General features: G+C 40.4%; 1 protein-coding gene across 2 annotated transcripts in view; it reads right to left on the bottom strand.

Annotated features, from left to right (window-relative positions):
* xirp2a (xin actin binding repeat containing 2a) overlaps positions 1-21,427 on the bottom strand; it is a 59,936-nt gene that overhangs the window by 17,442 nt on the left and 21,067 nt on the right. The window contains exons 2-3 of one of the 2 annotated variants that reach the window (XM_042512874.1): positions 18,175-18,286; positions 4,244-4,362 (exon numbers count right to left, since the gene is read on the bottom strand). In XM_042512874.1, coding sequence (XP_042368808.1) covers positions 4,244-4,362; positions 18,175-18,286 — 231 coding nt within the window. Of the gene's footprint in view, positions 1-4,243; positions 4,363-10,261; positions 10,429-18,174; positions 18,287-21,427 lie in introns of those variants that run through there. The other variant, XM_042512875.1, reaches the window with a different exon arrangement.

Here is a 21,427-nt window from a genome sequence, read left to right as displayed (position 1 = left end):
TATATGAGCAGCTTGCTGCCGTGGGTGTGTGTGTCTTGACGTTGAACACACCCATCACCTTCTCCTTTTTAATGCAAATGAGGGGTACAATGCAATTTGCAAGTTATTGCAGAGGAGTTCAGGTCAGTGACATTTTATGGCAGGGCACCGTGTTATCAATATTTTACTACTGCAGGGTACAATAGCTGCATTGATACAACATGAAATCAACATCTCTCATTTTAAATGGCTGTCACAGCAGCCCATTCTCATTCCCAGGGCATCAAATACTGCCACTTCGTCACGCCCCTCACCGTGTGATACCCTGTGCTGTCTTTCTGAGATGCAGCTAAGTCCAATATAAACTCACCCACGGTTTTACTTCAGGCTGAGAGCAAGTGTCACAGTGTAAAGAGCGAGAAAGTCTGCATCGGGTGGGAGGGAGCTGGGGTCGATGAGTCAAACAAAACTGGAATTTCACCTAGGAGGTCACAGTTTGTGTCCTAAGTTGTCAAAAGTTGACAAAAATGCAGATAACTTAGGTACCTCTGGGGGTGCATCACTGTGAGAGGCTGAGGGGCGAGACAATGAGTCGGTACTTTTTCAGAATGAAAACAAGCCGGTCAAAGACATAATGTCCACACAGTGTGCATTCAGGCAGGTTCAAACAGCGGGGAATCGAACCAGCATTGTTGTTGCGTATTAGTGTTTTATATATATATATGTATATACTGTATGTCCGGACATTTGTAGGTGAAAGGGCTGCTGGGTGATGGACTGGACAGACTGAGTGGTGTCCGTCAAACATCCTGCTATCTTTAAACACCTTGTCAGTTGTGTTCAGACATGCAGACAGCAGCTGCAAAGGTATAGACGAAAAACAGGATTCCTATGCCTCCCCCCAACACACACACACACACACACACACACACACACTAGCATCCACATTCAGCTGTCAGTAGCCACATGAGGCTTCCCACTGAGGCTGGTTCTTGCTTCTCTGTTGTTATCAATAAACCATCGATAAAAGAATAAAGAAGATTTATTGAACATGTCGGATGGCTGTTATTTTAAGGATAATTACGTGCTACAGACATTAATAAAAAAGCAACAAGCCTCTTGAGGCGGTGCTTCACTGTGATGGTAGTGCAGCTAGAAAAGCACTCTGTGTTATGTTAACAACAGCTCTCATCTGCTCTGAAATGGCTGTAAAGCTCGGCCTCGAGTGGCTTGTTACTATGCAGACCTGCGACCGGCAAACAGCTAATGCACTCACTGAAAATCACCACTCGTAAAATCAAGTTGTGCTGCACAGTAGGACATTTAGTTATTACTATTATTGCTTTTAATTAGTTTTTGAATGTTCGAAGTCTTTCTCCCAAGATTTTTTAATTTATTTATAAGTTTTTTATCACCACCATTTCATAATTACGGTTAAACACAGACTCTTGCGCCTTATTACACACTGCAATATACACTATATGAGAAGCCTGCTGCTATGTGTGTGAGTGTGTGTGTGTGCATGTGTTGATATCGAACACATGCAGCCATCACCTTTCCTTTTTAATGCAAATGAAATTTACAGAGTACTGCAGAGGAGTTCAGGTCGGTGGCATTTTATGGTACCGTGTTATCAATATTTTACTACTTCAGCGTACAACAGCTGCATTGATATAACATGAAATTAACAGCTCTCATTTAAAAATGGAATGGCATGCATTCAGGAAGGTTCAAACAGCAGGGAATCGAGCCGGTGTTGCCGTTGCAAATCTACCTGGTCAAGCATGCAACTGTCCTGTCTCATCCTGAGCAAAGACTGCAGAGGGCGGCGGGTCTTTGGGTCATGCAGTTCAGCTTCCAACTCTGACATTTTGACAGTTCAGTTTTCAGGTTCTTCTGCAGTGCAGCGCAATGCATTTGCATTTTAAGATTCCCGATTTCAGCTGTGAGCATTCACATGCACTTTCTCGAGGAGATACATTTTCCAGTTTTAAATACTGAGCTGACTTACTGCAGTGGTCTTGGCTGAGTAACTGCTCACACAGTTGAATTATTGGGTTCATAAAGTGCACGCAGGCTCTTCAAAGCCGCTGAGGCTTTTTTGTTCTTGGTAATGACTAATGACTCAGGGATATTCAGAAATGTTTTTGTGTTTAATTAAAGCGTGAAGGCCTGCTGATGTGCAGGCTGTGTGAGTTCATCTGAATTTGCTGCAAAAATACATATTTTCTCCTCTCCACAGATGCAGTTAAAACTACTGTGACACAGTGATTGATGGTCTTGTGCGCTGCTTCTCTCTTGCAAGTGTGTGTGTGTGTGTGTGTGTGTGTGTGTGTGTGTGTGTGTGTGTGTAGCTATCCCTGCCTGCATCTTGTCATTGCACCCATATACCCTTTATGCCAACAGTTTGTCATCATGATACAAATAATCAACGTATAGAATAAAACACATCAAATATTACTAATTTTTTAAAAATCACATGAATCAACAGTATAATTTTGTGGATTTGCAGCTGCTTTTTCACAGTTTTTCATTTAATTATAATGAATGCCTCAAAAGTTGTTGCATTTGCTGGTCTCATAAAAATGTGTTTGAGATTTATGACTAAAAAGAAATAGTTTGCAATTAACAGATGTCTAAAGGTTCGTGTTGGAAGTAGTAATCAGATCTTTTCCATCAGTATAAATACAACAATGTCAAAATACTCTATATAAGCTAAAATAAAAGGTAGCAAAATGAGCTTTAAGTATCAAAAGTCCCTGTGGGTATTATATATAATATCATGTATTACAGGATTAGATTGTTAATGCTAATGCATCACTGCATATGCCAGTTCTTTCCAGCAGCCACCCTGAAGGGTCACAAGACTAATCTGGGAGGACGTGAGATAATTAATGAGACAGGAGAGACGAAAACACAAAGTTCAGCTCCACATTTATATTCATTGTCTGGACTTTCCTCTAATCCTTGTTTTTTTTGTGTAAACTATTGAATAATAGAACTTCTATAAAACTAGAGCTACAGCTTAGAGGGGAAATGTCTCTTTGGTGGATCGGCTAATAACCCATACACATTTTAAACACAACTAAACCCTGCTTTTTATGTAAGGGGTCCGGTTCTGCTTGTACTAAACTGAAGAAAACAAACAAAAAAGCAAAGGTTAAATGATCGGCGCAACTTGGAGAAATACTAGAAAGCATTGATGGAATTGTTAAAAAGTATCTTTTACATATATTGCAAACAACTGTAGTTAAAATAGTTGAGTCTGACGCACCAATAATTAATCTATGGACTGAGAGGATATGGAAAATCAACCAGACGTCACAAATAACATACTCTTTGAGACTTCAAAAATATTTTTAAGAGGTAAAATAGTTGAGTCTGACGCACCAATAATTAATCTATGGACTGAGAGGATATGGAAAATCAACCAGACGTCACAAATAACATACTCTTTGAGTTCTTTTTCTTTCTTTTTTTCCGAATTTGTACCTCAGATCTAAAGGAACCATTAGAGTCAATCCTTCAAGCTTCAGTGTTTTTAAATTATTATTAATTATTAATTGTAAAATAAACTTTAATTTAATTTAGAATTTAATTCAAATGTGTACTTAAATGTAATTATTACTTTTTATTGTTTTTTTATTATCATTAATAATTATTTTTTTAAATGTTGTTCTGTTTTTGTTCTTTATCTGTAAATGCTTTGTTATCAAAAACCATACAGCTCAGAAAATATTAAAAAAACTCTGGGCAAAATTGTGAATATGATTATGTACGTTGCTGAAACTGAACAAAAAAGTAAAAAAAAAAAAAAAAAAAAGCGCAAAGGTTTTATCATTAGGAATTGTATTTTCAGATAAAATATCTATTTGGAAAAATAGTCTTAAATCGTCTATGTTGCTGAAACAGTAGCCCTCTGTGAAATGACTGTTACATGATTCCCCTTGGCTCCCACTCACACTCTCGAGGCTTGGTTAGCCCATCCAGTGCTGAGCCTCATGACACTTTGACAAATAACGCCACCATCCCAGCAGAGCCCTGTGGCGGTCCCCTCTCTCCTGTCTAACAAGGAGTAGCCTACGAGCAGGACAGTGCTCAGTGACAGCAGATTTATACTTTGGGATGAATTAAAAGCTCATGAACTTCATAGTCAATTTAATAATTGAATCTAAACATGTCTGTGACTGTCTGCCGTCTCCCCAGCTGTCTGCATATCCTCACTGCCGTCTCTCCTTACACCCGTGTGGAAGTATCATCTTACCGCAGTCGAGGAGGAACTGCCTGTTTCTTTCTTGGACACGGCAGCCTGATACATCGCCAGCCGCTCTTTCACCGACACTGGCTCGTCCTCCTGGTCCTCGGCTCCTGACGTGGGTCTACCTGCAGCCACACACAAAGAAATAACCCTCATGTTACTAAAGCATTACATAATCCCACTTTTTGCCCTCGTTCTGCTTAAAATCACACCCTGAGTTTGATAACGGCAAAAAAAATCTGCATAGTTGTAGATAACTGTAATAGTTTTAACCAAAGACGTGGCCAGAGGCAAACAAAGCGCAACAAATGTTGACACAAAATCAAAGTGGACTCATCGATCACGAAGCACTACCGTATGATGCCTCATATTGCGCAGCACATCCCCATGGATAGCCAATTAGAGAAGACCAAGGATTTTACATTTGACTCCTCTGTGCTACAAAGCATCATTAGGCAACAGAGAAGGCTCCATTAAGGCTCCGCGTACACCCACACTCCCACACTTTTAGCTCTTGGCATGTTCTCTCTCTCCAGGCAGCAACACCGTGGGATGATAGAAGACCCTAAATAGAAATGATTCCCTCTCATTATGTGCTCACAATGTGACCTTTTGACATTTTCAAATCCTCCCCCCTTGTTGTGTTTTCCCACTAGATCATTACATATTTTCTCCACATATATGCGTATGAATATAACCTTTGCTCAAAGCAGAGGTCGCAGGGAGTTCGACTTCAAAACCGATTGAAAAGCCTCACAGCAGCTGCTTGTTGAATGCATATGTATCCTGTGGCGGCTCTGGCTGCTGTGGTAAAGATTAGTAACGGTGATATAGAACATGCCGTTCATCTTAACTGTTCTATTATAGTCCACTTATAGCATATCTATGACTACACTGGCTTGTTATAGCCTCCTCCTGGTATCTATAGCAATAAAAGAGGAAATTAAACACCCACTTTTTGATCTTGTACTAGGAGGAGCTGCTGGTTCTGTTATGTTTTAAATTTTCTTTCAGACAGAAAGCGATCATAGAAAAACACAACTCTCCCTGATTATGAACATATCGTATAGCTTTACGTGATAGCTATCAGTTTTAATTATTTCAACTTTGTGTCTGAGATGGCTCCAAATGCTACATTTAGGGGGTTGGCATATTGTTGGGGCCAATTATTGGGCCGATATTTGGCTTTTTGCCAGTTATCTGTATCAGCGTTTCATTTTAGCGATAGCCGATAACATTAATTAATTAAAAAGTGCAAAGAAAGTGTAAGCATGGGAGAAACTTTAACTTTGTAAAACCTCAGGGAGCAATTTTTCTTTTTATTTTCACTTAACTTGATAAAAAAAAAAAAGTGGCCGGGAAGTTTCCGTATATGATGTTGAAAGTTTCACTTTAGATTAAACATTTGCTAAAGGCATTTGAACTAAGTTTTGAGTTGGAGTTTATTATAATACAACTTCTAAATATTAACAGAAATATTTTTATTTTCATTGTAAATGCATATCAGTTCCAAATATCGGTTATCGGCCTCATTAACTACCAATAATCATCTGCCCTGAAAAAACAATATCGTTCGACCCCTTACTCAATAATCCTGAGCCCCAGCTGCTGCTGCTATGGAGAAGAGAAAAGTCAGAGGTGCAAATCAAAGCTGTGGAAAAACACAATAGTGAATTAGTCCAAAATTCTTTTGCTTTCACCTGCTGTTAGTGGACGAGGATTTGAACTTGGCGATCGAATGATTCTGATTGCCTTGGGAATCGTAGTTAACTTTTGCCCTGAATTTGTTTTTGACAGAACAGAGACGGAGAGTCCGAAACAGAGAAAAATATCATAGCTTTTAGCTGTGATGCATCATCTTAAAGGCAAAAGCACTCTGTCATCATCATGGATGTATAAAGAGAACTGGATATAGCATCCTGGAAGTTGCTCAGTGATGCATGATGCCAAGAAAGTGCTGTGGATAAAATTAACCCCGACGATCAGCACTGCTTCTGCACTGTGTGACCCGCAGAACAGGCGCACTAGAGACTACTGAATGGGGATTAAGTAATTCAGTCGTGCAGCTCTTCCAGACTTGAATATTAACAGACTGAATTGATCAAACCCCGATATTAAAACGAATAATTTTGGGGGGATTGTAACACTCCATAAAACATGTATCCACTGATTTCCACATTTCTTTTGCAACGTAACTCTGGGAAAAAAGTCTTTTTGGGGCCACACAGCATGATGGATGTATTTCAACTGTTTGGTCAAGACAAAAAATGGCTTCAAAGCCTAGCGCACTACCTGGGGGCCTGGCCGTCACCAACGGAGAATTGGCCAATTTGGAAGGATAAGAGGGCCATCCCCTGGCTGTTTACTAATGTCAAAAAACTGCTGAATACTTTAGTCAGTAAATAAGATTTAAAACACCAAATATAGTATAAAAAGTATACAGTCATACACACAGGGAGGCTAGGATCATGTGTTTCATTTTGGCTGATACTGGTAGATGAATAATGCATGATTATCCAGTGTTTTGTGAGCATTCAATTAGCGTAGCACTGGTTAGCTTTGTCTGGGTGACTGTGTAGTCGGCAGTTGGTTTGTAAATTACACACACAGGCCTCCAAAGACCGAAAGTTTTGACTTCAGGGACTGTGACATTAATGAGTGACAGGCTGTGAAGATCTGTAAGGATCAATATCATTAACTAACTTCAAATTGTAAGACTTTGCTTCTGTAAAGAGCTTCTCTGTATGTGGGCATTGGTATTCATGCATACTTACACATTTCTGATGAGCAATGACTGACAAATGGTTATTAAATGCTTATTCTTGATTCCTTCCCTTCCTATTTTATTCAAGCCGCTCTGCCATCATATCAACTGCTCCACAAAGGAGGAATGGATTACACAGTTATTAGACAAAAGTTAATGGTTACAAATACGTCTTCTGAATAACTGTGTGAACTCACTCTCCCATTAGGGGCCAAGCTAGGAACTTTTTTGAATGTCAATTAGCGCGGTAGCTCTTTGTGAGATTTTTCTTCTCCTGCTTCAACAACTCTTAATTGAATGAAATGATCCTGAGAACAAAATATCAGAAGCGGTAAATAGCACAAGGGCAGAAAGAAGAGGAAGAAGCATGGGGAGCTAGTGAGTGACGAGCAGCAGATTGTTTCAGGGTGGATAATGTGTTAGCTGTTAGCTCTCTGGCAGCTCTGCAAATGCTTCCTGAGATAATCACATATTTTGTGACAATGCACGGATGGATTTTGTTGTGCCGTTTACCAGAGTGATCTTAATACAGACAAGACGAGACTGACAAGAGCACACTCATCCCACCAATTTTAGCTTCCTGCTATGTCCGGCATGTTTGTGTAACCAAGAACCCGTCAGAAATAGGCTGCCTGCAACAGCATCATGTGAAAATAAACACGAGTTTTACCGCAATATCCTATAAATACTGGTCAGAAATCCTACACCTGAGGCTGCGGCGTAACCTTACACCAGCTCGATGACAGAAACACAAGGATAATGGCCTCGTTCATCATCCGGGACAAACGTCCACGTCATGGTCTGGAGCTGTCAGGGAGGCAGAGACATGAGGGTTTTGATGCCTGAGAGGGGTGACAACAGCGCTTTGGATATCTCTGGCTTCTGAGAGGGGAATGCCGTATGCAAAGCTGCCATAGCATGGAGGTGAGGTAACCAGGGCTCGGAGGAGGAGGGGGGTGACTTTTATAACTCGGCTCTGTCTGCAGCGTCATGTCCCCGTGTGACAGCGAGATTTATGGAGAGGAAATGTGTGTGAGAGGAATGAGAGGAAGAAAACAACGTAAAGGCAAAAAAAACTTAAGGATATTAAAGGATATTTTTTGAGATATAAAAGTCGCCATCTCTGTATGCTGCCACTAATTACTAGTGGCACCAACGCATGTCTAATTAGCAGTAATAATAGCTTTCTCAGTGCTTAAGATGCCCCAATATAATGAAGGCCACGTCTCTGTTTACAGTCTGATATCCATTGGTGCATGAAGTGTTCAGATCCTTTTCTTCAGTAAAACTACTAATACCACACTGTACAAATACTCTGTTATAAGCTAAAGTCCTACATTGAAAATGTTACCTAAGTAAAGTAAGTATATTCAGGAAAAATTACCTCAAGTATTAAAGTAAGTACCAAATGAAGAACCCAACAAAAAACACCCAAAAATACTGAAAACAAAATCCCCCAAAAATTATTTAAAAAGGAAAAAAACACCAATTAAAAAAACAACCCTAAATACTTAAAATTATTTTCACCCCCAAAACTTAGATTTATTTAAAAAAGGAAATAACACCCAAAAAAACAATATTAAATCAATATTATTTTAAAAAATGAAAACAAAAAACACAAGTCTATTGGAAAACAATAGTAAAAACACAAAAAAACCCCCATAAAATTAAAAAAAGCAACACCCACAAAGTCTTAATTATTTTTAAAAAATTGAAGACTCGTACTTTTATTAACATAGTTGGCATTTTTTTCTGTCAAGTTGATCAATCAACTTATCATTTCAGCTGTACTTGTATAATCTCTTTGGTAATTCAATTTAATTAGAATTTATAGCAAAACATCCTATTTCATAAACTCTTTTTAAAAGCAAAAATCCTAATTAGTAAAGTAACTAGAGCTGTCAAATAAATATCATGAAGTAAAAAGTACAATATTTCCCTCTGAAATGTGTGAAAAGTGAAAGTTTAAAGTAGCATAGACATAAAATACTTACGTCATGTAAATTTGTACTTAGGCACAGTTGCTGAGTAAATGTACTTAGTTACATTGCTGCATATATCAGAAAACCTTTCACAGGCTTACAATTGTAATGTGTCAATTTTTGCTTTTGATGGAGAGCATTTCAGACAGCTTAGGGCGTATTTGCCTCCCCGCTCGCTCTTCTGTTCTTCTTCTCTGAGTATTAGCTTCTTATCTGTTCAATGCCACAGCAGCAGCACGAATGACAGCACCGTGCGAGGGGTAATGGAAGTGAAAGAGGCCGGGTAAACTCAATGGTGAAGGCCGTGCTGCTGCCGGTATGCACCACTCTATGGCTAAATCGAGCCCAGCCAGGGGCGACTGACCTCGCTGTCACCGCTTCCTCGATGCGAAGCGATCAGAGGTGAGGTGCAGCACCGCCAGCTAGCTAGAGAGTGAGGAGGTGAAGGGTGGCACGGGGTGTAACAGACAACAGAGGACGAAGTGTCCAGGAAAGAGAGAAAAAGAACAATAGAGTAATTTGAGGGTGAAAGCGAAGGCGGCGCGGCTTTGTGGCTCAAAGCTAAATCAAGGCCCATAGATCTATGTCAAGCAGAGGCCGTCCCCTAATCACAGAGGTGTCACCCCCTCCTCTGCCCTCTCCGCAGAAAAGAAGCCTTAAGCAACCCAATTTTCTGTTCAGTACTTACTGACCAAAGCTTTTGGATGGTGAGGTTTGACAGGAGCGCCAAATCGAGCTACACTAATTGAAATGTCAGCCGTGGAGGGCGATTTCTTCCTTACCGACGAAAGCAAAACAGGCACAATAATTGAGCTGTCAAATCTATCAAAATAACTTCTTTACATGGGAGCTGGATTGCCCTGCGGTGCTTCCTTATGCGAGGCTAAGCACTTTGTCTCCGATTTGCTATGCTTTCAGAATATTCCAGATCAGATTGCTGCTGGTTATGTCTGGTGGAAGGAAACAGGAAGGGCCCATGCATGTTTTATGACAAAGCACAAATCCTAGAGGAATCCTGGAAACATACTGCAATATCACGTCTGGTTTCTTTATGGAGCTCCAACAAAACAGCCCCTGCACTTCATCTTATTTTACACTCACGTCTGCGCAGCCCGGGCACATCAAACCGATTCATTATCAGCTAAAATGTCATCTACCGCTTCCAATTTGTCTCCTTCCTCTTGTGCTTGGGTGGAAAATCCTTTAAAAAGAGCTGTGCTGACAGTGTTGATACAAGAGTCGGCCTTGAAATGCTGATAGTCCTCGTACAACGCTTACCTTCTTCAACTGTGTAGGCTGCTCTGCGCGTCAAACCACAATAGAATCCAACACAATAGAAACGGGCCTTGGATCTCCAGGAAATAAAATGGGCTTAGTCGCACAGCGTTAACCCGACACAGAAAGCCAATCCTGGGCAGACAGTGAGGCTTGGAGACCAGCTCCAGCAGTGCGCTCCACAGCTCAGTGAGGCCCCGGCGTCCAGCGACAGCTGATTTTATTTTAGAAGTCCCCTCTGTAAAAAATAGGAGTGACTTAGGGGGAGAGGGAAGGTGGATGTGGGTTGGCTTTTTTTAGGATCGAGGTACCCAACATGCCCTTAACCTTATGTCACAGAAGGCTTATGGACACAGACGTCCCACACTGTGAGCCGGGACACAGACACTTAGCACATCTTTCATTTACGCAGCGCAGAGCAGGAAGACACTTGGCATTTGAAATCACTGCTTGTTAGCATGGTAAATACCACGGCATTTCATGATTCAGCACACACAGAAGGGATTTCACACACACTGCGTCACAGTCATGCAAACACAACTTCAGTCAAACTTTGGGAAAGTGAGGAGGATTTTACTTATATGACTTATACTATGATATGTTCACAAAACAAAAAACAGGTATGACGCTGAGATTTTTAGGAAGCAGCTTATTTACTTTCGAGTTAGATGGTAATATTGTTACGGTGCCACTCATACGCTAAAAACAGAAGCCAGAAAGTGATTCGCCGAGTTTAGCATAGAGACTGCAAGCAAAGTCTGGCTCTGTCCATTGTCCAAGTCTGCGTCTCTACTTCAAATGTATTTTTTATCCTTATCTGCTTGACAGTAGTGCAAGGGAAATTTAGTAAATTATTTTTTAAAAATAGATATTACCAATTTTTTGTGATTTTAAAACACAGATTCATATTATCCTACTTTCCATGTCTTAGCATTTTTTTAAATTTTAACATTGATTTGAGACATTATAATGCCATTTAAGGCCTTATTTTTAGATGATAGAGGGATCCGCAGCAACCCTGGCTACCTTGTTTGATCAGAGGAGAGCAGAGGGGAAGCAGCGGGCATTATGTTTTTGCATGTTAATATGGCCAGCTGCCTTCCTCACACAGCCAACAGAAAATAAAATAAAAGGCAAAACATTTACATCACAAAACGCTAAAATTTCACCTCCTCTAAATGGATAGTGCTTTAAAATGTGATGCTAGAGCTCAATGAGTCAATTATCGGTTTATGGGTGTCAGGCTATCAAAAGCGAAATGAACCGAAATTGACATCACCGACACAAACTGTGACACCTCGAGTGGTTTTCCCACTCCTTTTAGGATATGCCTGTATGCTTGTGTATGTTTAGATGTTCATTCTTACCTTTTCTTTTTTTTTAGACATGTTAAAAATAAATTTCAATTTCAAAAATGCTGTCAAAACTTTTTTATTATAACTGCCTATGCAGCCTCTGTAATTACCGACCCAGAAAGAGGCAGAAAAGGACAGCAAGGAAACAAAAAAAACACTCAATTATGACCTCAAATCACCATGCTGATTAGCACATGACTGGTATTAAGACATAATAACTAACAGACATGGCAGATTCACGCAGGATTTAGATCCCAGATGACTCTGAATATTAGAAATTATAAGAGCTCCCCGGATAATACTAGTCCCGTGCGAATAGGGCTCGCTATACTTTTTCCTTCCATAGCTCTGCCTCTGTGTGTGTGTGTGTGTGCATTACAGATTCATGTGCACTGCATCACTTACACAAGTGTTGCCACTACAACAAGATCACTGCTTCTCTGACATGTTTTTACCCAGAGAAACACTTTGATAGCGCGGCTCCTACACTAAGTTCAACGTGCTAAAAAGCTGCTGTTGTATAGGTCTGAGATACATGCTCGCCATGTCCCTCTTGAGTTAAATATTGCCGGTAAAAGCTGCTCAACCTCTTTTCAATGTCGTGAATGATTTAAAACATTCTGCCAAGCGGACTTGAGTGTACCTTTCTTTGAACCTTTTTTCAAAGGCAGCTCCTCAGATGGACGGCGAGGAACTGCAACCGGCACAAAGTGAGGAAATTCATCGCAGTGCCTGCTGGGCAGAGGCTCCAGAGAACTGAGCGAGAAACCTTTCCCGATTAAGACGTAATCAGTCTGAAGTTAAGTGGAAGATAGGAAACCAAATTGTTATCCTGTCTCTTTCTTCTCTCCCTCTGGGTACGTCTTTCTTGGACAGACGTTGCCCTAAAGCAGTGGCAAAGGTCCTTTTTTAAACAAGCGACCTTTGGTTCACTCTTTTAAAACTACATCCGTTTTGACAACACGAGAAAGACTATAACCCCCGCAGGAATCGTTCATGCCTTTTCTCTCCATATTATTTGCTGCGGTGATGACTGTTTACCGACCTCATATATGAAACACAGGGTGTTCTCCGGGAGCCCACCCTGGCACATTGACGAGAGAAAAGCGCGGTTATCGGGCTCGTGGAGAAGCTGCACTCTGCTGATAATCCCACTGAAATTGCACATGGATTTCCTGTTCCTAAAGTGGAAAATAAACACACTCCTGTAGAATACCTAATGAAGGGGTCTGACAATCTCCCCAAACTGAAGAGTGCACATTCAAGTGAGTTTCAAACTGAAAAAACTTGGAGAAAATAAAGCGCTACATACGATAAATATCTTTAATTTGTTAGAGTAGGCTGTCAATAAATAGATGAATTGTTCCGTGTTGTCTAAAGTGCTGTATCTGGATGTATTGATCAATACGAATGACTAACAGGGTATTTCACCTGTTACAGTTACACGCACATCAATATTCCTCTATTATTCCCATTATCACAATATTCTGAATTTGATGAGGGTCATATAAAGAGCATTTTTTTTAGAATATGAGTCTCAACAGGGGGTTTCTACTGCAGTTTGTGACACACGGCCTCTCATCCGTTTATGGTTCGCTCAGTATTTTGTGGACACGTAAACAAATCAACTCACGACAGCTGCTTTTAAACATTATGAAAGGCTTTTGGATACGTGCAAATATCACTCACCAACCTGTTAAAAACGGCAGAGGAAGGAAAGAGAGTCCAACAAGTCTGCCACTGGTAGGAAACTGTGAAAAAAACAACTATTTAATGAAAAACAGAAAAACAAAATGATCGGCGGCTCTAGCTGTTCTATTTTTCCACATTTTGACGTGATAAACGACTCGTTAATCAGAGTATGCACAGCTGCATGTGAACGGGAGTGTTAGTTTTCATTAGACATGGAAACAGCTTTGTAAAAATATTTTCTTTTTCTGAATAAGGGCAAAAAATTGATTATTTTGCGCACGTAAACGTAATTAATGTCGAGTCAAAAGTCAGGATTGGAGGCTGAGAAGATAAGGGTTTAAGATATTACATTTCAGTGTCATGACATCATTGTAAATAATGATAAATCACCTATTCAGATATATATTCAGATAAATATTAATCTCCCATTTATTTTGTGAGCAAAGGTGTCAATAAAATATTAGTTTCTGGTGGAGAAGCAAATTTGCATCTTCACATTGCGAGCTCAACTTCAGTGAACTTTGACCAGCAAAGTTGTAGCCTTGACCAAGAACAAGGAGGTAAATGTCAAGGGGACATTGATTTTTTTTTTGCCACGTCTTACCAGCTTATACTGAATAATATTGCCATGAAAACACAAACTGCTCCACATAAAAGATGCAACCTAGCTGGCAGTGAGTCAGGAGACGGATAAGGAATGACAGAAATAAGAAAATGTACTAATAACACCATATTCTGCAGTACTTATTAGCAAGCCAGTTTTATATGTGTCACATCCAGCAGACAATAAGCTTTTTCACACAGATGTTGCTACAGAACCGCTACAGTCCCTTCCTCATGCCTCTTTTGCATTTTTACACAGAACCAAACAACAGCAGCATCATGCCTGCATCCCGGCATCCCACATCCAAAAGAGGCATAACGTAACAAAAAAACACACGTCGGCAGCACTTTATAAACAATAACAATGGCATAAAATGCCAATCACAATCATTAACTGTCTCTTTTACATGGCCGGTCGTCCTCTGTTCAAACTAATGGTTAGTGTGACCGTACCCTAATGATGCTATCCAGTCTGAATGTACTTTTAAAATAAATTTGGTGGAGTTACATAAAGTATTCACAAAGGCTGCTTTTTCAAGGTACGAGGTAGATTTATTAATGGTCTTTTAAAAGTAGTATTAATTATTATTTTTAAATAGTTATCAGCAGCTTTAAACTTTAACACGAGAACAAGGAAAGGTAAGGGCGAAAAATACATGGGAGGAAATAATCTTTCACAGAAGGGAACTTCCCCTGAGATGGTTGGATGAGCGACCAATGTGCTCACTTCCTGCTAGTTATTAATCTTCGGAGGTGCTGGTAGGCGGATGGTTTGACTGTGGACAGAGTCGTGCCTGTTGCTTCTCCATTCTCCCAGTCTTGTTGCTGAGCAAAGCTAATCAGCTGTTGCCTGCTGCTCCATTTTTAGTGTACAGAAGGGTAACAATCTGCTCAGCTAACTCTAAAGGCCCTGACACACCAAGCCAACAGTCAGCTGTCGGTCAGCGTCACTGAGTACTGTTTGCTGCCCAAGTCTTTGCATTTCCTGATGGTTTGTGTCGTTGCTAAATAAGCTCTGTTTGTTCAAAAAGGATTATTTTCTTTATTTGCTTACTGGCCGACTAGCATCATAGCACACCGCTGTCTGCTGGTGTGGACGGTTATTCCCACGAATGCAGGAGCAGAACATATGTGCCGGAGGACCGTGGGTTGCATACTTTGTGGTGTGTTTATGTGCAATTTTTTGGCTGAAACACAACACGAGGCAATGCAGCAGTCGGCCTTCGTCACCGCTAGTTTTTATTATGTTGGTTTGGTGTGTCTGGGCCTTAAACAGGAAAGCCAACAGGGGCTTTTCCCAAAATACTAAACTATTCCTTTAAAGCAGGACTAATTAAATTAAAATTAAATTCTCCCTTCTATTCAAAAGAATTTTCTTAAGTCATGATACCGTGATTAGCACTGCTACAGTGTACTACCAATTGGACCACAAGTTCACCATATTTACTGTAAATATATTTTTTCTATTGTGATATAACCATTATCATTTATCCACATCACATCTATCTAATGTTTGCTAACCAAAGCCAGCTTACATAAATTACCATAATAAAATAAGCCTACCTGCAAACTTGTGTGTGTATTTGAGCATTTTATTCCTCATTGTATCAACTTTTTCCATCTTGTCTTTTAAAAGTTTAAAAGATGAAATGCAGGTAACATAAAAGAGCAGAGCCAGTAAACAGAAATAATATGAATAATAATTGCTTGGATAAACAGACCATTAGTCAAGGTGAAAGCAAAGACATTGAGTGTAATTATGATAAAATGCACTCAGATTATGAGGATGTATTTGCTCTGCAAGGTTAAAAAACATTATGTTTAAATGTCAAGGATTTGAGAGAATAACCACATTAAGACACTAAGCCTCCGCAGAGTGTAGACATTGTTTTGGTTCACCCGGAAGAACCATGTACCAACCTTACATTAATTCACATTATAGTCTCACCTCATTTTACAAACATCAATCATATATTAAGGGCTAATTTGTGTCTGATAATAGACACTGAAGCGATGAGATCTGAAACAGACAGGAAGAAAATCTTTGTTTTTCCTAAGGACAATAATATAAAGACATCATTATTTGGCAGACAAATCTGGGAGGAGATTAATTAAAACAAAAAAGTGTCTTTTGGCAGATCCAGCACCAATTGGCAGCATTTGCACACAAATTCTCCTGGGCCAAGTGTGTCTGACAAGTTAAACCAGACACAGACTAATAAAAATACACACACACACACACACAGCCGCTAAATAATAAAATAAAAAGGCATTCCTCCCACTATTGTCTGTTCCACGAAGGCAGCCACAGTTTCATGGAGGTGATTCTGGCGACGTTATACAAGAGGAAGCAAGTAAACAAGGAGGCTGTTTAGAAAGAGCAGCAGCGCGGAGATTTAGAGGTGAGCTTTGCATCTGCTTAAAGCACAGTTATTTACACGTTGTGGCTTTACAGAGAACAGCTCCTGTAGGCCCTCCTGTCATCTGACCTGGCAGATTATGTCCCGTTGTCACTGACAACTTGACAGCGAAGACAAAAGCCGTCGCTCAGTCAGGACAGCAGGATTGTCAAGAAGCTCCAATTTTAGACACGACACAGAGATTTAGAGACTCGCAGGGCGACGATGCCTGACTGATCTCAGGTGGAGATGGAGAGGCTCTCAGGCTGCGTGTGTGAATATATTGAGTGCGAGCATGCATGGTTAAGTTTATGAGAGTGTGTGTGTGTGTTTAACACCTCGATACCACTTTGAGGCCTGTCAATGCCTCCATCGCTTTAGATTCTTGCTCTCCACAATCACCACCTCTTGTTGTTTTTTTAATTTCCATTTGCGTTGCCGTGATGTGTAAAGACGATTATATTGCCGAGACGTAGAAGAGAAAACGGAGTACAAAATAAAGACGATGGGTTATAACATTAAAGCAGCGATGCCAAATATTTACATAGTAATAATGGATCACATGAATATTTGTATGTGAAAGGTGTCGCTCGAAGTAACAAACCCACAGATAATTATCACCGAACTGCAGCTCCCCTCAGCTTTACAGAGCTCTTTTTTTGTGTCTCTAAAGCTCAATGTTTTAATCTTACAGCCTACAACTTTTTGTTTTGGTTCAGTCTCACCGCCCTCAGTTTAAAGGCTTAAGAGCCAGATATTTTCTCAGAAACTGAGATCAAAAACAGACCTGAAAGAGAGTGAGTATTGAACAAACATTCATAGAAACTCCAAAATAAATGCTCACGTTGCTCTGTGACTGCTGGTTGCACAAACTGGCAACTCTATGATATTAACATATTTGTCATAGCAACTTAAAAGGTGATAATATGTCAAATTTTGCATTTATAACCTGTTTCTGCTGCACCCCGAGTGCCCCAAAAAACAGCCTGCGCTCCCTCTAAGGGGGCCTTAAAATGCCGCTTGATCTCAGCATCAAATACAGAAGCACAATGCACCCTTTAGCTTCTGTTTTAGACGCACCAGCCTTCAAAACAACTTCAACATAAACACACCCGTGTCATTATAAACGCTCATTTATCCTCCCTTTACACACACAAATAGAAATGTTCATTTAAAGCATGTTAACCATCGCAGCCCACATACAACGCTTCCTTCACAACAACAAGACAGACGACAACGGTGGAGGAGGTGTGACAACGCTCCTTTTAATGGAGGCAGTGTTCCTACAGTTGAACTATACCACACTGTCTTGTCATTGAGAGCATGTTACAATGCCAAAATTAAGCATCGCCCTTTAAATGGTTTAATCCACAAAAGTAACACCGACTTCATGATCAACATGTGATACCTGAGAGGCCTGTGTGTTAGACCTGCTCTCTATGTTTTGCACAGTTAAAAAAAACCTTGCACTGTAAGCTCCATCTGTGTGTACACCGCTATCAGCGTCTTTGGAAAACTAACTGGAGTTAGCCACCACGGCGCCACTATCACAGTAATGGAAGCTGTATCTAGCGAGCCCCCAGCTTCCCATTAAAAACCTGCCAGGGAGGCAGCCTTATCTAGCAATGAACAATCTAGTTTTCAAAAGCTGCTTTCTGCCAAATGTTTATCTCATAGAACAAATGGGACGCCGCGTTGCATTAAGCATGCGGCAGCCTCGCTTGTTTGTTTGACAGACTAACCATGATGCAATCAGAGAGCTCGGCCCGCTGTCATATGTTATAGCACATCTGATGCTGCGTCAAAGCTCTCTGAAACTTTTTAACTCTGCTTTTACAAATGCAATTTCCAAATGGGAAGTACTCACAAAGAGTGGCGTCCTGAGGTGAGGCCATGGTGTGATGTGTTGATGGGTCAGCCTGGGTGAAACTGCCGGACTTCACTCTTTTGGACGTGGAGGTGTGGACGGTTGCGACTTCCTGGTTGAGAGAAAGAGAGAGAGAGCTATCAGCGAAAACACCTGTGCTTTTCTCAACGGGGAGATGGAGAAGCTGACGTTACGGGTCATCAAAAGCATCTGGCTGTGCTCAAATCACCCGCACACACACGGATATAGACACACGTGTGCACACACACCCTCTCACACGCAGACAAACACAAGATAAACATGCTTCCACACATACCTGAATGAAAATGATACAGTTAAGCGTCTAGTGACATTTAAGCTCCAGTGAAACTCTGTTGCTGTCGTCTGAGCTGCACACACACACACACACCCCCTCACACACACACACATCTGTGAGTGTAAAGAGAGGCGACCTTGAAACACAATGTGAACGGTAAGCATTGACTGGAAAGTTAGTGCAAACAGCACTTGGTTGAATTTTAATAGAGCCACTCTAGCAGTAACTAAAGGTGTTTTCACGGGCTTCTATTGATAAAAGGTACAACATTGGTAAATGGCATGTCCTTGGTGCATACAGGCTTGTTTTTCCCCTGGAAGCATTTTGTCAGCCGCCGCAACACGCCTATTCAGTTGCAAATCATCCCCGCGGGGAACAAACACACCTGTGTCTCCGTGTAGGTGTGTGTGTGGTGTGTGTGTGGGCGTGTGTGTCTTTGCATATGAGCGGGTGTGTATTTCATTTGCAAATCAAATGTATTCCCAGTAGCGGTTTTTCGACAGCGTCTTGCCTGGCGTCAACGCGGAGTGACAACCACACACGCAATAACTCCACACACGGCGTAAACACGTGACACACACACACACATATGCACACACACAAACACACAAGCCGGTATCTGTCTAGTTTGGTCTCCTTCTCTCTGAAGAAGGTGTCAACCATAATTTCAGAAATGCTCTAAAGGACAAAACATCGTCCTCAAAAAATCCTATTTAGCAAATCCCCGAAAGACATGCATGGTCATTTGCATACTTTCCTACAGTAGCTTATTTTACACACACACACACACACACACACGCAAACACAGAGTATGGCAAAACAGGGATGTAAACATAATCTCTCCCTTTCTGTCACTGTCATTTTCTCTCCCTCTTCCTGGAGTAGCTCTCACATCGAATGAAGCTCAAATGAGCGAGCTGCGAGGAGAAAAAGCACACGGTCCAAACCGGCTGCTAACCACAGCTCCCCAGTGCTCTGTGTTTGACTGCTGATATTAAACAGAGTATTTTGTCTACAACGGGGCGTTACTTTGCTCGGGGGATGTTTAAGTGCGCGAGCGGTGAGGACGTTTTACAGGCCGGTGTGTGAAAATGTGTGTGCGTGAGTTTGTAGTGGCTCAAGTTCATTACAGCCGGTTTAAAAAAGTGAACATCACTGAACGAAAGCCATTAAAGGGATTCAAACATTTCTCTCTCTTTGGTTGTCTGATGGGCTCGTTTACACTTCACTTAAAGCCCAAAGTCGGGGGTGAGGTATGCATCTAGTGCATGTGTTGTGTGGGTGGGAACACATTTTGTGATTTTCTCTGTACATCGACGGACATATTTCAGCTGCATCGCAGCAGATGGAAGAACTCTGAGTCTCATTGAAAAATTCACATGAGGGACTGTAAGAACTGTATATCATAACAGAAGAAGGCGAGAAAAAGGGAAACACGGTATTTGAGCCCGTGCCTCTACATCTTTTGTGTCTAAAACTAAGAGGACATGCTTTTAACCCTTTAACAGGAATCAAACTGCACAGTTGACATTCTTTGCGACCCATTTTCCAAATGCATTTTTTTTTATACGATGCATTTTAGTATTTTCATCAGGCTGTAATTCTATCAAATACTATTTTTGTTACTCTCGAATGTTGTTACTAATTGTTTTATTTGACCATATGCTTTATACAGATTTTTTTTCTAGATTCATTGTTATCTGTATCGATTTTTTTGTTTATTAATTTGTATATGTTTATTGTATGAAATCTTATTTTCAGATTTTTATTAAACTGTATTGACTTTTGCACTTCTTATCCTGGGAAAATGTTTTTTTCTTAATAAATTGATGCGGTTAGTTAACATATTCTACGGGCAATAACGTTTTTTATTTTTTGCAAAAGCATTTCTTCGCGTGACCGTTCAAGGGTTAATTATGCATAACTTTAAGCCTTAGTTAAATGTAAATAAAGTTACATTAAGATTTAACCCTCTGTATAGTTGTCATGAACAGGTAAATTTGAGCATTTTAACATGGCGGTCTATGGGGGTTAACCCTCTCAAACCTCAAGTGACCATTGAAATAACTGCAGTTTTTTAGCACTTCAACACAACTGATTTCATAATTACTTTAATCTACACCACATTTGAGACGTCAGCATACAATTTGAGATCACAATTCACTGTCATTAGAAATATAACAAACGAGTTTCTGGACAGAGCTCATGAGGACGAAGCAAATATATAGACCACTGTGTCATCTGCATAACAAGCACACAGATCATGTTTACCGATAATATTGCAATAATACTTAACAACTGAACATGTTTTTCAAAAACATATTAAGTTGAATATTTTTATAAAGATATTCATGTGTTTTTGGGGTTTTCTGGGTTTTTTTTTTTGTTATTTTGAACAGAGGAGGCCATACAAAGGCAATTTTCCAGAGCCAAATAAAAAAAACAGCCAGTCTGCCAGGAGAGACTGATAATGTGCAGTAATTCTGCTGACAAAAACCAATGAACCTCTTTACAAAGCTGGTCAAGGGCACACAGGGAGCTTTCGGAGAGCACAGTCCTTGGCTTAAGGAAACAGCATCAGCTGCAGTGCCTTCCAACAGGATAGTGTATAATTCTCAGATGCATATTACAGAGAGATACAGCACATTAACATCATGAAGTAGCAAGCCTGAGTTTGAATATAATAACAGACATAAGGAAAGGGATTGGCTTTTGCTGAATCTGTTATCTGGGAGCTTTCTGTTCAGATTTTTAAAAGCAGGAACTGATCCGTGATCAGTATCACATCAGTCAATTCTAAAGACATCACATTCCTGATTGTACCGTCTCTAAAAAGACAACATTTTGACTAAAGCACGCTGTTTGTTGTATAATTTCACCCGTCAGACATGAGGACCGCAGTTATCCATTTTATGAAATACAATAACCGGATGAACA

This window comes from Plectropomus leopardus, chromosome 24 (genome assembly GCF_008729295.1).
Source record: "Plectropomus leopardus isolate mb chromosome 24, YSFRI_Pleo_2.0, whole genome shotgun sequence".
In the NCBI taxonomy this organism is placed as follows: Eukaryota; Metazoa; Chordata; class Actinopteri; order Perciformes; family Serranidae; genus Plectropomus; species Plectropomus leopardus.
This window is presented reverse-complemented; position numbering and strand designations above follow the sequence as displayed.